At 40.1% G+C, this 21,658-nt stretch overlaps 1 protein-coding gene across 6 annotated transcripts in view; it reads left to right on the forward strand.

The window, feature by feature from the left end:
- LOC6631804 (uncharacterized) overlaps positions 1–21,658 on the forward strand; it is an 82,038-nt gene that overhangs the window by 54,772 nt on the left and 5,608 nt on the right. For 3 of the 6 annotated variants that reach the window (XR_011416248.1, XR_011416251.1, XR_011416249.1), the window contains 3 exons: positions 9,122–9,322; positions 14,853–14,926; positions 21,302–21,514. Coding sequence is in view for 1 of the 6 variants with exons in the window: in XM_032439858.2 (XP_032295749.2) it covers positions 9,122–9,313; positions 14,853–14,926; positions 21,302–21,514 (479 nt within the window). In the remaining 5 variants the exon portion in view is untranslated. The remainder of the gene's footprint in view (positions 1–9,121; positions 9,323–14,852; positions 14,927–21,301; positions 21,515–21,658) is intronic. The other 3 variants (XR_011416250.1, XR_011416259.1, XM_032439858.2) reach the window with 1 other exon arrangement.

A 21,658-nucleotide genomic window follows, 5' to 3' on the forward strand; every position in this document is an offset into this window, starting at 1 on the left:
CTACCGCCGAAATGAGCGCCGGATTTGCAGCTACGTCTGGTTTGGCCAGCGATGAGCAGCGCAAAAGTTTTATTGAAAAAGTTTGATGAATGACAAGTTGGCTTCCGCGCCAGCTCGCGACCTTTGCCCCACCTTCCACTGCTCCTCCTACACACAGCCTCTTCTGATAAACGACTTTTCGACAATTTTTTGTAATATGGAAAATGATTTTGCACTTAAATCATTGCCGCAATTTACTTAATTTCATGAATTAAACTTTAATGTGCGGGCATCTCAAAATGTGCCTTGCACAACACTGTCTCAGCCTAATAACAATTTAACCAATTTAAAACTCAACCTATTCAATATTCGTCTATTAAACATTTAACATCTATAACATATAATTTGATATATTTAATATTTTTAATTATTTACATTGGTCGTCGGCGTAGAGAAACGAATGATGACGCACTTTACAACACTATCGCAGCTATCTGTACCCTGTAAAGGGCATAATATTTTTTTCATGCACACTATCTAACAGATCGAACATTGTTGTTGTATATGGAGTATATATAGATCGTGGAACATAAGTTATCCTATTGCCCGAACAGATCAAAATTATATCAAATCATTGATAACAGATAATGGATAAGGCGGAAGTATCCATGAAATCCATAGAAATTCGGGTTTCAGACTTGGTTTATTACGCAGTTTATAGTATCTAGCTCTCAAAATCCGTATATATATGTGTTCGTATGGAAAGGCAGTCAGACAGATAGACAGAAACAGACAAAGACTGGTAAGACATACAGACAACCAAGGTTAGACCATTTCGATAGTTGATATTCATGACCAATACAATTATTTTTAAAAAAAAAAAGTCACATACATATGCCTAAAGACAAGACATCCATTCTTATCTATTTCCAAATGGACACAGGGTATAAAAACAAAATATTAAATAATGATTAGCACAAATCAAGTATTCAATGATTGTAGCTCGTTTTGGCTTTTACAATTTGCTTCCTGCGTCTTTTGTCCATTTTTCTTTGTCGTGCAACTTTGCCGCTGGCTGCATTTTATTGTTTCCTTCGCCCCAGGCCAGCTCAATCACAGTGTCGCTGTCGTCATTGCCGTCGCCGTGGCAGTCTCTCAATCTCCATTTCCATTTCCATCTTTATGTCCATTTCCGGCTGAGTCCATTCATTGGGTTGTTTTTGTTGCTTGACTGTCTGGCTTGGCCTTCTTGACTTTTTGCTTGAGCTTTGGTCGTCGTTTCTGCGCTTTACTGCACTTCATAATTTCTTCATTAGAGCCACGCTCACGCCCATTGTCACGCCCACTTGGATACTCTGCTTAATTGAATTCTGCGTCTGCATTTTGTGGTCGCTTCAATTTGTGCACTTTATGGACAACAAATGAAGGTCCTTGCATTGCCTTGCAGCACCCTTCCGACTACCCGCCCGTAGAATGCCGCCTGCTTTTAATTATCATTTCATTATTCGTTGTTTGATATATGTGTATATATACATATCATTTTTTAATGGCAACTGCGACATTTTAAGTGCTTGTCTGGCTGTGCGAGGCACCGGATGAGGCCGACTTGCCAGCAACTACTTAGTGCGACACTTGCAGCTGGCACCTTTGAGGTGCCCCCAACAGCTGACTATCTTGGCAGCAGCCTTACGCCTCATGCCTCATGCCTCACGCCTCACGCCTCACGCCTTTCGCCTTATATGCGCTTCTCCTTGCTTGGCGCACTTTCACTGCCTTTCATGGGCATTCAGCCGAAAGCGCAAGAGGTTGCCAGGACACTTTGTCCTTTGTCTGTCATGTTTGCTTTTGCTTTTTCTCTGATAATTTTTTTTTTTTGTTTTTGTTTGTTTCTTTTTTTTTTTTTTTTTGCACTCGCTTGTATGTGTTTAAGTGTCAGGGCTGCCGCATTTTAATTTATTTAAGCGCATTTCTGTGCGGCTTGCAAATGAGTTAAGTGCATTTCGCGCCCAGTTTTTTCTCATTTATTTATTAAAATTAAAGAAAAAATTGTTGTACTTTGAAAATGTTTTTGCATTCATTTGCGTGTGTGTGTGTGTGTGTGTGTTTAAATATGTAAGTGCAATAGCAACAGCAGCAGCAGCAGCAGCAGAAGCTGATTTAATTGCAGATTTGCTTTCATGCAATTATTTGGCAATTGTCTGCGCAACGCAGTTGCAGCAATAAAACAAAGCAACTGCACAAGAGACAACAACAAATCATTGCCTAGAAATGAAAATACAAATTGTTTCATTTTAACAACTTGCAAGCGGCAACAATGTGACGCGAACGCGCCACAAAACTTTATCCTTCGCATTTCTTTGGCATAAAATATTCCACATACGTCATGTGCGTCCGTTGTTTCAGCTATGCCAAAATCTGCGGTTGTAAATTGCACAAAATTTAACGTATTAAGCGCCAGTCATTGTCTAAGATGGTTTTGCAAAAACCCCATTGCCATCCAGGCTGGGAATGCTGTAGCAAGCAGAAAGTTTGCATTTGTTGCAGATTGTTGAGTTTGGCGAGGCTCAGCTAAGGAAAGAACTCCATAAAAGGCTAAATATATATACATATATGTAACTTTTCGTCCTATCTTACTGATTTCTGCAGCTGAGTTTTCTACTGTAGCTGCCTTGAATGCTCGCTAAGGAATTTTCAAGCATTTCACGTGCAATTGTGGAAATAGGTGGAAAAGAACATAGAACATAGACTTCAAATTCATTTTCAAAGCTCTACTTTAGCGAAGAATTCATAAAAGTTTCACCAATTTGGAAAACTATTTTTAACAATTTTCGTATTTTCATCCCATGTTTTGGATCATTTAAAGCTGATTAGTGGATAAGAGATCGCAAGCTGGCACATACAAATTAAAAATTTCACACGGCAACGCAAAAAAATATAAAGATAAATCTGACCTAAGCAAAACCGACAATTACCCGGCTGCACATTTTGATCTGTTCGTGCTTAGCTTCGAAATTCGAAATATGGCTTTTAATCACGATAAACATTTTTTTCAAACTTTTGTCAACTTTTGGAAAAAAAAATTTTCGAAGCTATTGAACTTTAAATTTTTTTTTAAATACTATATCTATTGGTTTCCCATTAAAAAAGTATGTTGCCTACAAAAACGTTGTGGAGAATCCTTATTGGTTTTGGGGTCCCGAATCGTATTGCGTTGTGCAGACTGTGATTTGGCAGGGCGATTTTTTTAAAATGATTTATGACATTTTGTATTCGACTGTCCTATGAGCCAAGTGTTTGGAGTTGGATTTTTGTGTTACAAAGTCAAATTTAATAGGCATCCGTGAAGCGAAATACATGCATGCATAAGTAAACAGCACTCGCTACTCTTGATAACTTGTTCATTACTCCATACAGAAGCAGCGGCATTCACAACAATATCTGTTTGTATTTTACGAGGCATCGCATTTACTTAGTTTTAACGATTTCATAAATTTTTTTATAGATTCTCTTCGTTTTAACAGTCCAGACCAAGTTATCTGCCAGCTTTCGCCCATTCTCTCTTTCACTGTCTCGCTCTCTCCTCTTTCTCTCTCGCTCTCCTTCTTTCTGATTGAGTTGGCTTTAGTTTGCCACGCCTTCCATCTCATTTTAATGATGACAACGATTCAGTGTGCGCTTTTTCCTTTTATTTATTTTTTTTTTTTCTGCAGCCTCTTATCAAAAAGAGAACGAAAAGCTATAAAGCTGCCAAAGAAGATAGCATGTGTGTGTGTGTGTATGTGTCCGTGTGGGTGTGCGAGCGTGTGTGGTGTTTGTGCATTTGTGGGCGAGTCTATCTGAAATTGCTTCGATTGAGCGCGTATCTTCAAAGGATTGTTTGACTATAGCAAGTGCTGACTTCTATATCCTTTGCTACATATATATATATATGTATTCTTGTACATCATATATCCATTTTCTTTTTATTAATTTGCACTTTACTGACAGCTGGGCCGCGGATGCGAGTGGGCTATAGACGGTGGGCGGATCTCTTTGCACTTATCGACACCCGGCACCCTTGAAATTGAATGAAAGTAAATATTTTTACAGTTGCAGTGGAAAAACAGCAGCAGGCATGCCTAATAAAAAGCATTTTCACAGTCGCTGCATTACCCACACATCCAACCGCAAGCACACGCACCCACGCCCAGACACACACACACACATACAGACGCTGATGTGGTTTGCAACAGCATGCAAAAATATTTGCGCTTGGCTGACGGCGGCTGCTGCTTCACGAGTGCTGCAGCGGAAACGGAAACATGACACCTGCGCAGCCACACACACACACAGCAGCAGCAGCAGCAGCAGCACCAGCAGCAGCAGCGGCAGCGGCAGCAGTGCAGAAAACAAACAAACAGACAAACAAACCGAGTCGAGATAAACAGGAACTTATTATGCGAGCGCATGCAACATGGCAAGTTTGCAAGGGGCGCTGTTCGGGTTCGCTACAACAGCCGCATTTCACTAAGTACGTGTGTGTGTGTGTGTGTTTGTGCATATGTGCTTGTGTGTGTATGTGTGTGTGCTTTATCTGCAATTACAATGACAACATGCAGCGACGGCTTGAAGCTTCGCTCGCGGTTTGTATATTGTTATGGTTGGTAATTGCCAGCAACGCCACTGACCACTAACCACGCCCCCTAACGTGTCAACTAAGCCCACACACACACACACACACACACACACACACACACACATGAGCGGCATGTTTTCACGTTCTTCACACCTTGACCTCAGCAGCGGCAGAAACAGCTGCAGCAGTGAAAATGAAAAAAACAAACACCAAAAGCAGCAGAAGCAGTAGCAGCAGCAGCAACAAAATTGTGGCCTGATTTTGGGGGCTAGGTGCTGTTGTTGAATTGTGAGCCCCTTTTAGTCTGGTTGCCAGCCCCCAAAGCCAACCCGACACCAAAAGAACCACCCCACAGCGAACCCCATATGAGCCGCTGCCTGACTGGTGGGCCGAGGTCGCACAAATAGCTTTGTTATGCTCGCAAATAATTTAGACATTTTGTGTGAATATTTTCGGCTGCTTTTTGTTTGCAAGCTGATAATAAAACGCAAGCACACACAGAGAGAGACACACACACACACATGCATATGTCACTTGGGGCAACTACAAAAACTAAATTTTGGAGCCAAACAAACAGCGCATGAATATATATTCAAATTAATGCATTTCATCAACAGCATTTGCACAGCCTGGCAGCTCTGGCTAACACTAAAAACTCTGGTAAATGGCAAGCCGGCTATAGCTGCCAACCTGGCAGCTAAGAGCTAAAGATATCTAAAACTAAGTTTACGAATGCAAACGCACTCGAGTGTGAAAATGGCCACATATATATATCTGCAAGCCATAAAAAACAGACATCAGGCACGGCAGAAGAAGCAGAAGAAGCTCAAGTAAATGCTAAACTTGCATCCCATATGAAAATAAAGCTCCTAATCCCATGAATCTGACAGCTGGCACAGCGCAACCTGGCCAGTATCTGGTTATAGAAGCCACGTTTATGGACCGATATGAATTGAGCATCAGGAAACTATGTAAATGCATGCAAAGCGTTACAAGTGCATCTTCTAGCCAATACAATTATACTGAATACTTCATACAGTAATCATAATACAATACTTTCCAGCTGCTTAAATGTACGTTTGTCCATATTGCTAATATAAGCATATGTATGTCTTAAAGGATTGCAAGTTAAATCACAGAAATATGTCAAATTAGATTTCAACTTACCAGACACAGTTAAAGCTTGCCGAACGATTGTTGCTATAGAATCCATACATATAAGTAGTAGTTCGATCTTGAAGATATGTTGGGAGAATAGTAAAACATATAATTACTGAGTTTAGTCACGATATATTAGAAAACCGAAAAGTAGTCCATAAAGCTGTCTGGCAGCTAAATGATATAGTTATCCGATCCGTTCGATTCCAATATAAGTACGGCCTGCAACAACAAGACGAATATAAACTCGAATGTTAATACATTAGTTGGTCGGTGACACATGCTTCATGCGTTACATATTTTGCTAGTAAAGATTTGAATAATATATACATGAAAATATCCAAAGTGTACTTGAAATACTTAAGATCAGAGTAGAGTCAAAGCCTGTTTATTAATAATTTTCTCATATTTTCAATAAGGGATACAATCTGCAAAAGGGGCTATTAAAAGGCCACATTGTAACGCCAGTTCTATACAGAATATTTGAAATACTCATATACATTTTTATATGCATAAATACATATACATATATATATATACATATAAATATATATATACATTTATATATTGTGTATATTTTTTCGTTTGCTGCAGGCGCTGAAATTTATTTTTCTATTTTATCCGTTTTTGTCCAAAAAAGAAAATGCATATTAAACAATGCATTTGCATATGCATGTGTGTGTGTGTGTGTGCGTCTCTGAGCGTGTGTGTGTGTGTGGTTTATGCCACCAGGCATGCATGCAGGATTTAAGAATATTGCAGTCAGCCGAGCATACACTGTAATATACCCGGCAGCTTCAAAATTCCCGAAAATGCCGAATATGCTGTTCAGATAATTTTTGGACTTCTTTAGTTTAGTTTTTGTTTAGCTTCCGAAATCTTTATTCCGACAGGCATAAGCAAATATAAATCAGTAGAGTACATTGCCTGATCGCTTTGTGTATATATACACAAACATATATTTTACGCTTGGAATATACCCAGCAGGGCTCAGATTGACGGGTAGTTGCAAGTCTGACTCCAGGCGCTAACCAAGCCATGCCAAAGCGGGCGCATATTCGCGTCGTTTCTTTGTGCTAAATGTGGGCGTGGCTAACAAATAGTTGATGCGCTGCCCCGCACACACACACACACTCACACACACACGCCCGTCTTCTTCCCTCGTCAACCATCTCTCCCCTTCCGGCAGGCACTGCCACAATTCACTGGCTGCTCGTGTTTCATGCATTTTTAAACAGCCATTTGTCAAGCGCGTGAAAAGTGTTGCCTGCTTTTGGGCTCAGACACACACACATGCACAAACACATACACACACACATGCATACACTAACTGGCTGACTGCCTGCAGCTGCTGTCTGTATATATGCTTATGAGTTGGGCAAAACTTTTAATTAACCAAAATTGAGGCTCCACAGCAGCCACAAAGATTTATTTTTTTTATGCAAAGCCAAAAAGAGGCATTTACCTGCTGCAAAGTCGCTTTGTCATGCTCAAAAGTTGCAGGGCTTTTGCCAAGCCTACACTAAACAAAAAAAAAAAAAATTAAAAAAAGAAACGTCAAAAACTGCATGAAAAGCCTGAAAAAGTTTTGCCAGCGACAGGCAAAGTACTTTAGGAAGTTGCAAGTCAATTCAGCTCTAGAAGCGACTCAAAAGATCAAAATCGCGCCAACTTCTGCACGTCATGTTTGTGCGCTTGTGTGTGCGTGTGTGTGTTTTCGTGTTCGTAGTGGGTCTGTGCATGTAGCTGACTTCGTAGGCAAACAAGCTGTCAGGTAGACAGAAGGACAGACGAGAGACGGGCAGTGGATAGGGCAACTCCTCATTCGAGTGGAATATTGGAGTCCCCCTTCGGGCTAATGACAGAAATATGAGGAAAAATAAACATTTAGGAGTCTGACACAAGCCGAGAGGCAATTACTTAAAGCTTACAATTTAAAAATGAACTGCACTCATACGCAACGTACAGTAAACTCATTTCTAACGAACACTCCAAACAATTAAAAATCAGTCAGCACACATGCTCCTTCTCCTGCCTTCGGACAAACTTACCTGGCAGGCTCTGTTCACACAAGAATGTTTTCACTGTACCACCAATGGGCATAGCTTATTTTGCCAATTACCAGAAAAGTTTTGTTCGAATAGGCGAGCAAATTTTGCATATTGACAGCAATTTTTATACCCTGAACCCATTAAAAGTGGGTAAAGAGGATATTATATATTTCTGAAAATGTATGTAACAGGCAGAAAGAAGCATATCCGTCCCCAAGAAATATGTATATTCTTGATCAGCATAAATAGCCGAGTCGATCAAGCCATGTCCGTCTCTCTGTCTGTCTGTCTGTCGGTCTGTCAAGCAATCGATAAAAATTAATATACACATCCTGTTTTTTGAAAAAATTGGGTATATATTAAAAGCTATAGTCATCAGGCTTGATATGTTGCTTCTAGAGTATTATATATACATATATTAAGTATCCTTAATTTTATACCTATCGCCACAACCCCGCTACCACCACAGAGCTATAAATCAAATTAATAACCCAACTTATATTACTTTATGAGAATACACAAATATTCCATCCTGTATACTCTGTATGGTACAGTACTGTAGAATATTTTATTAAGATCGGTTAAGAAAACCCCAAAAGTTATGTGTTTTACTCGTCTGCTTCAAATTCTATCAACAGCATTGCATTTCTGACTGTTTTCTGTGCTGCTATTTTAATTCGTTTTTTTACTCGATAATACTTAATTATTGATGTTGTTGTAAAGGCCCTATTGTGTGCTGCTGAGTAGAGTCATCAGCAAGTAATGCAGTCAGTTGGGAGTTCGAACCCTGTTTTGAGAATTTTTTTTTTTTATCTTTATTACTTTAAACGAGTGCGTTGCGCGAGCTGCATTTAGTGTTGAAATAAGAGGTTCAGGGTATTCCCTGGTCGGGAGCTCTCGATTAGAACCTCTTACTTGTTAATATTCTTTTAGAGGATATTACACAGAGCAAACTTAGTGAATTGCCGAACTCTCGCCTTCAAAGTTAAAAAAGGCAATATGAATGTTTTTAATATTTTTTGTGCAAAAGTTATTTGTATTTGTTTTTTTCTGATTTCGACTGGGGCCTTGTGTTTTTATCCCAACTAAAAATGCAAAATACCCATGATATAAACTATAAGTCAATTTAATGATGTATTTAATTTAATTTCATTTACTTGCAATTTAGTTAAAAATTTAATAATAAATCCCACAGCTTTTGCTTGATAAACATATTCACTCATGCATCGCTTTCACTCTTTCTGTTTTTCTCTTTCTCTTTCTCTCTCTCTTTCTCCCACTCTTTTTCTTGTGCTTTGGTCTGCCTGTGACTTTGCAGATTCCGAGCTAGAAGAATTTGAGACGCCGGCTCGTTACAGACCAGACTCGCTGAGCGCCCTGAGTCGGGCCACCCGCTTCACAGAGGACGAAATCAAACGAATTTATCGCGGTTTTAAGGCTGAATGCCCAACGGGCGTCGTCAAGGAGGACACCTTCAAAGTGATCTACTCTCAGTTCTTTCCACAGGGAGGTTCGTGCGGTACAGTATATTTTGTTTCGTTAACATTTGTGGCTTGACCTAGTGAATTGCTAAAGCCTGCACACATGCCACTTGTTTTTCGTTTACTCACATTATCGAATACACAGACATAGTAGCAATAACGATAACAAATTTTTGATAACAATTGCGATAATTAGTAGTTATGTGTGTGTACACTGAACAAAAGTATAGTCACTGACACCATAGAAAACAAAAGCTACAAGCTTTTAGCCTAACAAATTGAATTCCATTTTCTTTTAGAGCTCAGAGAAATGTACATATTATTTTATTTAGAGATTAAATTAAAAATAATAATAACAAAATTTAATTAGAATTAGAAGAGGCTCTTTAAGGAGTTGCCAAATTATCCGTTGCATATAATATTTGTGTACTATAAAATATAATTTAGGTAGGCTCCACACTAAAGCAAAAACATGCTTGAGGCGTGCTACGCTTATTATTGTCAGATTATTGTCAGAATATTTAAGACTTAATTGAGAACATATACATAGTAAGAACTGCATATATCTCTTTTAAATTCCGAGCCCGAGCCCAGACGGCAGACAGACAAACACTTCTAGACTGAAAATATATCGTTGTATACTATATGTTATAGGAGATGTTTCCTATTGAGTATTTTATATATTTTCACAAAACTAATATACCCTAAATGAATTTGCAATCGAAGCAAGGCATAATAACCGGTTTTATAATATATCAAGGGCATTTATATGTGTTTTAATGCATTTTCTCCACATTTGTATTTTTCTTTTATTATAAGAGTATTAGAAAAAAGTGTAGAAATGCAAGTATTACATAAAAATAACATCAAATGTTTCTATAAATTGCATGTGCTTAATACCATGTTCAGTCCATTACTACGCCATTTCATTCAAAACTGGCAACAAGCGTGTGAGCAGGCCATGGGGCAGGCCAAAAAGCCAAATCTTTATCAATTTTGAATGCCAAACTAACCGAAACATAATCCTTGACATGCCCATTAATGTTCTGGCCCAACCCATAACTGTGGCCATCGGCTCACTTGACTCTTATTGTTATCTATTATCAATCCAGTGAGCATCGAGCATCGAACATGAAGCATCGAGTAGCGTCTGGATGGCCCGCATACAAATGACGCCCGCAATTGGCTCAATGGCACCCGTTCCTATTGCCAATTTGATTGCCGGCTTTATGGGCATTGACGATGGCCAGAGGAATGGCAGCTTCATGCTGTCAATGCCGGCATGTACAACCATGTATTATCGTTATTATTGGCTCTTTTGTCAGTGGCCAAAACAAAGGCCAATGCCAGCTATGCACAGCAGCTGCATGGGGGAGAGGGTAGGCATTGATAAATAGATGCATAGCAACATGAACTGAGGGTCCCAAAGAGTTGTGCGAGAGAAAGGCGAATTTTCTGTGCCTTTGCTTAAGCATCAGCAGCCCCCCCACCCGAGCACCAGCCACAGTCCCAGTTCGAGTCCCAGGCACAACGAATACGAGCGGACCCTTGGCTTGTAAAACTGAAATGTTGAGAGTGCAAATTAGCAAAAGTATAAAAAGCAAAATCATGTTTCACAAGTCGCGACTGGGCTGAGCAGGGCCGGCGAAGGCAGCAGCCATTCAAGTTTAACCCAATCCACCCACTTGACCTCGTTTGTATAACAAGTAAATTTGCTCATTTACTTTTTACCAAGCGGCTTCTACCCATAAATAAAAGCCTTGCCACAAAGCATTCCAGGCTGCGTCGCGCCAAATTGAGGCGTGGATAATGAGCTGCTGGACACTAACTAAGTAACTGACTGACTGACTGACTGACTGACTGTCTGACTGACTGACTGACTGACTGACTGATTGCCCAACCAATTGAGGGACTGACTAACTAAGCCATGCACCAAATGGAAATTTAAAAGAAAATACTTAACCCTCCACATACACAGACTCACTCGTCGCTGGCACAAGCATAGACAAGCATAGGGGTTAATGCAGGCGCCTTTATAACGTCCGACCAACCGATAATTCCACATTTCTTTGTTATAACTTTAATCCCAAAATAATTATTTGACCTTTCAAGTGTTTTGAATCATAGCAACTAGTTTTATCTGGTCTACAAATATAGGTTAGAACAAAATACGCGGTCTTGGTTAATAATAAAACCTCCTAGTTACGTAAAATAGACACATGCCCTTCCAATTATTCACATTGAAAGCAATCCTGCAACTCACTTTCAATTGCCTGGTTAAGTAGCAATCCAAAATTTGCGTCAGAGCTTTGCCTTTGGCTACCCGGTGGTCTAATGTAGCCCGAAACCAGTGCAAAATATGTAGAAACTATGGAATCCACTTTGACTATACATACTTTTGCATGCATGTTCAAAGAAATATGTATACTCGTACGCTTGTGTGCTCCCCAATAAATTCTACTTAAAATCCATGATTGTGTAGGTTTTAGTTTTTGTTGTTGTTGTTGTTGTTGTTGTCTGTACTGAGACGACGCACGTCATGCAGGAATCCCCTCTGGTCACGACGAACACAAAAAAGAGAGAGAAATATTGCTACACATGTTTCGCACTAAATTATTATAATAAACTTATTTGGCTGCCTTTGAGAGAGGGAAACTGGGCACGAGGAACAGGGAACGGGGAACGGGGAACGGGGAACTTCAACCCAGACAAAAACATGGAACATGGTAATGGATGTGAGGACTTGGAGCAACATGGGCCTTGAGTTGGAAGAGCAGCTTGAGCATCACGTTGGGTAAGGACAAAGGCAAGAACGAGAATGAGGGCGATGACAAGGGGCGGAGGCGTTGCTGTAGCGGTAAGCTGACAAACAAGCATCGGCCGCGACAGGCGGAAATGCTTGTAAAAAAGCGTAGGGAACACGAGATATGCTACGCCTTAGCTATCTGATGAAAAATAAATAATGAAATCATTTTTTATTTTGATAAGCCGCTTTGCCACCCGAATACTCCGCAGCCACGATGTGAGTCGAGGCGCAACCTAATACGAGGCGACAGCCAAGCCAAAAGAAAAAGAAAGTACAACCAAAAAATGGCAAGAAAAAAAAAACATCATCATCAAAGTTGGTGATTTATCACTTTTGCTCCCGGTTCCAGTCTCGGTGCCCGTCAGAAACTCAAAAGCCGCTGCAGTTGCCCGGCAGCGATCTATCTGCGTGCGCTCCCTCTTATACCCAACCCCCCCCCCCCCCCCCCTCCATCCACCAACACCCCGCCAACCATTACAGAAAACACACACACACATTGTTTCGTTTTCCATGTGCGCTTTTCCTGTTTTTCGTTTTGCGAATTTTCAGCGCAAATTTCATAACAATTTTTACATGACACATTTGCAGTCATTTTGATTTGGCCAAAGCAAAAAAAAAAAAAAAAAAAAACACATTTTTGACAGCAACATTGACAACGACAACAACAACAGCTGCTGCCTTTGCCTTTGAGCTTTGACCTTGCCCCCGCATTGTGAGCGCTGTGTGGGCGTGTCTGTGCGTCATGCGTCATAAAAACACATTAAGTATCAAACGGCGACAATAAACTTTGACAAATACATTTTTGGCAACCCCACAGTCCACAAACCTTCGCCCTCTACAATTGCCACGCCCCCATCCACAACCACCTCCTTCCACATGACATAAAGGCGAAAACCGCGCACATCAATAAAGTTGCTCTTTGCAACACATTTGCCAGGAGATGAGCGAGTTTCCATTTTATGAACTGCATTTTTGTTTCGACTCCGAAAGGAGGTGTAAAAATTGTGCAGCCATAAAGAGCTGGATTCGAACTCGAGCTGCGGGCTGTTGCACTCGTTGTTGCAGCTGTAAGTGGAGCCTGGAACCAAGTCATAATCATAAAAAAAGAAACGTACAAATGAGCGGCTGCTGCCTGGCAATAATCTAAATGTAATGTGATGGCCAGATAAAGATATTTGCAGCCAGTGCCCGACGTTGGGGCTTTGCGCAGTAAAACTGGCTTTAAAAAGGCCTCGAGCGTACATTTGCTTAACTGAGCTCTTTTTGTGCAGGCGGGTAGCACGTGCCTCAACAACAATACGTTGATATAACCAGTAAACACCCTATAATTAGTTGTAGGCCAATCAGTTGCACTTGGAAGGTTGGACCCAATTGGAAAAGAAAAACACTTTTGCTTGTCAACCTGTGAGCGCCAATTTCTTTAAAGAATTGTGTCAAAAGCAGCTTTAATCAAATTGCAAGCAAACAAATAATATAATTTAATATAACAAGTCAAGCTTTAAAAAATACATGCAAAGCCGACTCAACTTAAGCTTGCACACATATAACCTTTCCCTCATTTTTCACAAGCATAAAATTAATTTTGATACAATAACTTCAATAACGAATGTGAAACTGAGCGAGGCAGCGAGGCAGTCAGTCAGTCAATCAATCAGTAAATAAGTCAGACAGTTGGACAGTCAATTAGTCATGAGTTAAATATACATATCTGTCGAAAATCAGTCAGTTAATCAGCCAATCAGTCAATCATTTAGTCAGTCAGTCAAACATTCAGTCAGTCATTCAATCATTGAGTTATGCAATCAGACAATGTTTCAGGCGGTCAGTCAAACATTCAATCAATTAGTTAATCATTCAATTCAGTCAGTCAATAATTCAATCAGTCAATCAGTCAGTCAAGAGTAACAGTTTACTATCCATATGCGTTGCCTCACGCACAGTATACCCTAATGGTATGATGCTCATACAGGATATTTGGTATCTGGCCTTACACACATGTGGCATCATTTGCTAAACATTTGACAACTTATCAGCACACTTGCACACTCTCAAAAGGACACACAGACACACACGCAGACATGCACACATAATTAGCTGAACACATTCTTCTTCAGACAACTACACGAGGGGTCGTTGCTAAGAAGTCGAAAGTCCCGTTTCGGGCCATGTTGACTTTTTAGCGAGAAACAAAAACTTTGCGGCTGACAAAATGAAAGTTTTGTTGCAACAACAGAGTGTACACAGTGTTCGTTGAAGGACAATGGGGACAACGGGGTCGGACCCCCATAAAAGTTTTGACCCCACAATGACACAGCAGCGGCAGCATGTGCCCATCTTTTTGCTGGCATCCCAACCAAACACAAAACTTCACTTTCACTTTCACTTGAGCTTTTACTTGCGCTTTCGCTTTGACTTTTACTTTCAGTTTTTGGTTATGTTTCCCATTCATATGCTCATTCCCAATTCCATTAAACATCTTCCATTCCCACTGTTCCCAGTTCTCGCATAGTTTATCGATGACAAAGCACTTGCAAATTAAATTGCTTGTATATCTAATGCGCCATATCTGTATATATTTATATTTGTGTGTTTGATTGTTGTGTGTAGTGTTGACAGTTATTGTAAGAACATATAATCAAAAGTTTTCAACTTAAAAGTTAAAATCCTAGACTATTATGTCTTGGCTTTTAACAGCTGTACACTCACTTTTAACATTGTGTTTCTTTCTCGTTTTCATTTGCAACAAAAAACAACAACTACAGCAAATCCGACATTATACGCACATTATGTATTTAATACCCTGGATCAGGATCACAGCGGCATTGTCAGCTTTGAGGTAAGCTATGCAAAATATAATCCGACATTGTGTGAATGTCGGGCATTTACATATATTTACATTTTTTTATAAAACAATAAAAGTCAAAATACCCTGTAGCTAGCAGGTCAGGCACTTATAGCTATCCCAAATTAGGGTATATTATATTTGTTTATATAAAAGTCAACTTCAGATACCCTCTATCTAGCTGTGTTTCTTCTTAATCTCAATTATGGGGCTAACCCATACTTTGGGAAATTAATTCTTGAATAATTTCGGTGCTTATTGTCCGATCGTTTTCATATATTTAGGGCTTAAATTTATATTCATCCATCCTTTTCACAACTTTTAAAAAAAGGCATCCGAAATGTGTAATATTCTGGAGCAATGCACCTGCGAGATGTACGGCAAAAACCGAACTGTATATCTTGTCCCTATCAAAAACTTAAAACACGATATAAAGTCTTGACAGAGAAAGACAATGATTATAGCTAACCACTATTTCATATGCTAGATAGAGTCGAAAATGCCTCCTTCTTTACCAATCAAATAATATCTTATGCTTATCGACCTCGATACTTATCTTGAAAGTCGGGCAAATCTATTTGTATAAGAGTGATGGAGCGACCCGTTATCTTCTACTGTGTATATCCATGACCATGACCATGCACGAGTATTTCATTGCGACTCGTTATGGCAAAGATTCCGCCAGAGCTTGCGGTCAATAAAAACAGTTTTAAGACGGTCTGCAATGATGTTGCCATAAGTTGGGATCAGTTTAAGTACAACTTTAGAACAGGTCTTAAACGCTACAAAGTGGTTAAGCGGCAACCGAATAGGTTAAAGTAAGCGTGCGAGTTTTAAAGTGCATGAGGTGCAAGAAACAGAGAAGTCAAACAGTTTTGGCTGATTTTTTATAATTTATGGTAAAACAAGCAAAGAACAGATTTCATTTTGGACTTGTAAAGAGTTATGCGCCAAGTTAATGTTGGCAAATGAGATATTTGAACATTTTAATGCGCCTAAGCACTTGCCGAATAATTCAATTTAATATACTTGTATACACTCCCTCTCTCTTACTGGCCAGCCGGACAATAAGTGGGCGAAAATTTCGCTGTTTTGCTTAATGCTTGTTGGTTGGGTGGGCTCAGTGGTCAGCCAAGTGAGACGGCAGCCAAAGCATCCATAACCCCCTACCCCTAACCATCAACCCCCAACCCTCAAAACGCAGCCCCAACAACGGCAGCAAAAAGCGCTTAAGTACAATGAAATTACTTTAGACATTTTAAGCATAAAATATGGCTGACAGTTGAGCTGAAATTCCACGACACAGTCGAGTAGCATCATAAGCGATGTGCTTCACGCTGCCCACTGACTCTGTGTGTGTGTGTGTGTACTTTGAGGGGGTGGTTGAGTGGTTGGCGCCAAATGATGCTGCAAAATGCTTCAAAGGCGAAACAACAACGTCAACCCGCAGTCGCAGCCGCAGTCTGGGACAAGACGCGTATAGAGCAGCTCATTTAGCTGCGGTTTCGTAGCAATGCGCGCAGCCAGAAGGCAGCAGAAGGCAACAACTGTGAAAGTCCTTTGGTTAGATGTCAGCGCTCTATTAAGTGCTACCGGCTACAGCTTTGAGTTTGTAATAAGCAAAGTTCTAGTTACACGTCAAAATTCTGCGCATGGGATAAGTACTTCGGCACTCTATTTTAATTTATAAATCTCTATGGTCTTATCGTCAGTCAATTCCACTGTGCTTTACTGTAGCGCAAAAGTTTGGCCAACTTGAGCCCTGAGAAATGCGTGTCATTGATAAGAGGCGAAAACTTCAGGACTCAGGACTATAGCAGACAGCGACTGATTTACTTTAGAAGCGCTCAAATTTGCGAGAGATAAATAAGAACAAACTCGACGAGCAGCTAAACATACATATACATATACAGCTCTCTTTCTTTCACTTTCTCAGTCTTTCTCTATAAATAGTACATACAATGGTTTTTAAAGTACATACATGTTCAAATTGTTTTGCTTGAAATACGGCTCTACGCTATTTAAAAACCGTCATTATTATTGTTTAGGTTGAAAAACATTTCAAACTTGTATTTTTACAAACTATCTACAGTCGTATATATATTAGACATGTTTCCAAAGGTGCGCTAGCTTTTTGTTTCTCACAAATATTTTTGTAGCTTGCAGATACTTTTGTATCTTTTACTTGTTTTGAATACTTTTAACTGACAGAAACAGTTGTATTTAACAGTTTTGCATCTCACAAATACTTTGATAACTCAGAGCTACTTTTGACTCTTACTAACACCTTCGCATCGCACAGAAACTTTGAATAGCGAAAACACTTTTGTATCTCACAGATACTTTTCTAGCCTACAGATACTTTGTTTCTTAAATTCTTTTACTTCTCGAAACACTTTTGCTACTTTTTTTGCTAAAAGTTTGATTTGTAATCGACAGATTCTTTTGAATCTGAGAAGAGATTTTTATCTCATATTACTTTTGCTTAGATTTATTTTGTATAGATATTTTTGATTTCGCAATGCCTTAGCGTATATCTTAGTCTTGCACTCAATTATATGAGTAGCGTTCACTCTAAGCGACCCTACTGGAGACTTGTTCAAAATAAAATATAGATAGCCCGCAACTAAGCTAATATGCCATTTCTTACACAAAATCAATGGAAATACTATACAATGCAGCGCATACAAATAGGTGAAAAGCTCTGTTAATATTTTAATGCAAGCAAATATGTTATCTGCTAGAAACCATGCTTTTAATCCAATAATAAACCAGTTTACTTTGTGAGGAGCAACTTACAATGACTTACTGGTTCCGTAATCTGCGAATAACATGTGTAACATAGTTAACACGTGTCAACGCTATTTTGGATATTTCAATTGCAATTTTGTGTAATGTGCAGCTGCCAGAAACTGAATAAAAGACAAAGTAAAAACAATCATTGGCATTTCCATTTTCATTTTCATTTCCATTTTATTTAGCATTGCCTGCTTGCCGGGGCGGTGGCGGGCGTTTTGGGTATTTCGCCAGCGGCCAAAGTGGAAATGGCAGAACGAGCGAAACAAAAGCCAAAAAATCAAGTGAAATGTCTCAAAATTGAAATAAAATGCAGCACAAGTGGGTGACAAGCGCGACGGGGAGTGGTGCGGCTGTTGTGGGCGGTGCTGCTGTAGACGCCTATCTCAATCTGCTTTCGCGTGCGGTGTTCATGTAGCTGTCGCTGTTGCAGTTGCAGTTGCAGTTGCAGTTGGAGTCGTTGTTGCTCCTGCTACTGCTACTGCTACTACTACTACTACAACTGCTGCTGCTGCTGCTGCTGCTGTCATTGTCAACATTTCTATTGCAGGCGAACAAAGCGAACAGAAGAAGAGAAACGGAAATCAAATAAATATGCGCATGCAAAACGTGGCAAATGGCAATGGTGGCGCCTAAAGAGGGCGTTGGGTGGAAAGTGGGGAGGGCCGTGGCCAGCAGCACTCTTCGCATGCAAATTGCAAATAATTTTGCAGTTTTGTTCGCTGCCAACGTCCGAGCATGAACTTCACTTCCGGCCCAAGAGCCACGCCTATTGGTTATGCCAAATATGAGGATTGCAGAGGGTTTCCGGGTTTGGTGGATAGGGGGCTAGCTGCGACAGCGCCCAGCACAATGGCAGCACGTGTTGGCTGGCAACGCCATTGAAACGATGAATTATGGCGATTTTAACGCCAACGCTCACCAGGGGGAGATCGCTGGGGGAGGGGGTGACCAAGCCAAGACACAAGTGCGATATAAAGCAAAGACAGGCCAAACAAAAGGCAGCCAACTGCTGCATTTATACAGCCAGGCGCACACACACACAGATACACACCTATATACAAACACATACACACACATATACACACATACTAGCTACTGCGAGACAGTCGCTTATCTGGCAATGGAACAAGGCCCCTCGCGAGCTTCGCCTTTGCCTTTTTGCCTGGCCGCCATTTTCGTTTGTGAATAATGACCTAAAATTGTAATGACTACAAGGCACGTTCGCCTTATAAACCACATGTACACACACACACACACACACACACACACACGCACATACATTCATATGTATGCAAGCACATCCCAGCCCCGCAAAAGAGCAGCTCCACCTCTGCTTCTGCCTCTGCCACGGACTCGGTGCGAGCGTGTGTCGAATGACGGCTGACTAAGTAGACTTCCGCTTTTCAATTAAGCTCACATATTGTTGCAAGGTGTTTTATGCACAATTTGCACGACAGCTCCTTTTATTAAATTGCCAACGTTGTGACCAGACAACAACAGCAACAGCAACAACAACAACTAACCAACCAACAACAACAGCAACAAACACTCAAGTGCAAAACAACAAACTTGTTGTTGAGTCAAAAATAATAGAAATGCATTAGAAAGCACAGCGTATAATTTACATATATGTATACACTGGTATATATTCATAGAAGTATGCAAAAATCGCCAAACAAATTGTAAGTCACAAATTTTTGACTAATTTGAAAACGATTTCCCATTGTGTAGATTTTAATGCATGTCAGAAATGGGATTGTTATTATTATTATTTCGACTCAACTAGCTAATGTTCTGACAAGTGCACTACTTGAGTATCTGTACAGCGCTGAAAGAGTAGGAATCTGGTGTGACCTGACTTGAGTCCCTGTACAAAACTGTAAGAGTTGGGATCTGGTGTGAATGTACGTCAATTAAGGGCATATAGCCATATGAACGATGAATTCTGCTCAACTATTCAGTTGGTCAAGAACTATTCGCTTAGTTCAGTTATGCAGTCAATCATGAACGATATTATTTCTGTTCAGTTATATTTCAAGTTTTCAGTTGCAAAATATATGTTATACTTTTTACTTATTATCGTACCAACAACAGTGAAATTAAAATCACGCTATCTTTTATGTTTATTTAGAACTAAACATCTGAAAGGAATGTATCAGGAATGGCGGTACTGCTGAGTTGCATACAACGTTCATGACCGACTGAACAAGTATCCAAAATTACAGCACACAACGTTCATGACCAACTGAATAGCTGAACGAGTGAACAAAATGACCGATTTAGTTCAGTAATCACTGAATTAGTTCAGTAGTTCATTTTAATGACCCGGTTCAATCGAACTTGGTCTGAACAAAACGACACAACTCTATGCTTAGTAAGCATATCTTGATATACAAAAAAGTTGTTCAGCCAATAACTTTAGTTTGGACTGGCCCTTGCTATATAAACCCACTCAGATATAAATATATATATTATCGAGGAGCGTCTCTATATTTGTCTATATATATACCCTCTTTTTCTTTTTAAATCTACATCTTCCTAACATAGCACTGTCGTTTTGTTTCGCTTGCTCATTTATAAACGCAGCTAAGAGGGAATCCGGCAAGTTTCATTCGTGTTTCTGACTGCACGCATTTGTCAGCGTCGGGGATGCAACGCCCGAAAGTAGGCAGCGGCACTTTTTTGGTTGGTCCTGTCACGTCGCCTGCACATTGATAAATTAGCCAAGCGCTCTGTGCAACTGTCCAAATGGGCGAAATGTTTCTCAAATACAACTAGAAAAACACGTACTTTAGCTCGTCTACAGCTCAGAGTGCACGACTAAGCAACACTCTTTACCAGATATACAGATATCCCGATGGGGGTCTGTCGGAGATTTTAATATTTATAAATCTTTATCGATTTGTCGAAACGTGTTGAGCTATCGAAAAATATTCAATAATCTTTATGTGACAAAAGTTATATTCGAAATTTAAATTTCTATAGCTTTTTTGGTCTCTGAGTTGGCGTATGTATTCAACTGAACAGCCTTTAATAGGTTCAGAGTATAACCAAGTAAAACTGACTCTTAGCTGCATTCCAGATTCAGGTCGAGTTGAATACCGATATTGAAAGCGGAGTCCGTGTCCCGCTGACATAGTTGTACAACTTCTTCCACTTGTCAGCTCTTATCTGGGCACATTTGTCATACAAATTGCTGATATAAATGTCCACTTCAGCTGCATCTTATGTTGTGAAATCTTTAGCTCCAGTTTCAGCTATCAGCCGGACGGTGCTCGACTTAACTCGACTCGAGTGGGGGGATTGAAGTGCGCCTGCGACTTATGGCCATTCTGTTTATTTTTTTTTTTTTTTTTGTGTAAAACCTATTTTCCATTTCATTTGTTGTCCGTATCGCGCACCTGTCTGTCTCAGTAGATGTATCTGTGTCAGTATCTGTATCTGTCTCAGTATATCTGTTACTGTATCTGAGAATCTATCTGTGGGTGCAGGGTTCTTTATCTTGTATGTGTATCCGCCTCTGTAATGCGTAATGTATATTAATGTTGACTTATTTTTCATTTACTGCAGGATTTCGTTCAAGGACTTTCGATACTGTCGCGCGGTTCCGTGGAGGAGAAACTGCGCTGGACCTTCTCGCTATACGACATCAATGGCGACGGCTTCATTACGAGGGAAGAAATGACTGACATTGTGACTGCCATATACGAGCTAATGGGCCGCCTGCCCGACGAATGCCCCGAGGAGGAAAAGATCAAGGGCAAGGTGGAGCAAATCTTTCAGGTGAATGCCCATACACAATGTTGTCCCATTCACAAAAAAACGACTTGGCCTGTTTGCAACTTTAACTTAAGCTCAGTTCAGCTTTGCAGCACAATTCGCATTACTTATGTTAATTATGCAATTTCAATTTGCGCTCGCCTCAAA

This window comes from Drosophila virilis, chromosome X, assembly GCF_030788295.1.
Source record: "Drosophila virilis strain 15010-1051.87 chromosome X, Dvir_AGI_RSII-ME, whole genome shotgun sequence".
Taxonomy (NCBI): Eukaryota; Metazoa; Arthropoda; class Insecta; order Diptera; family Drosophilidae; genus Drosophila; species Drosophila virilis.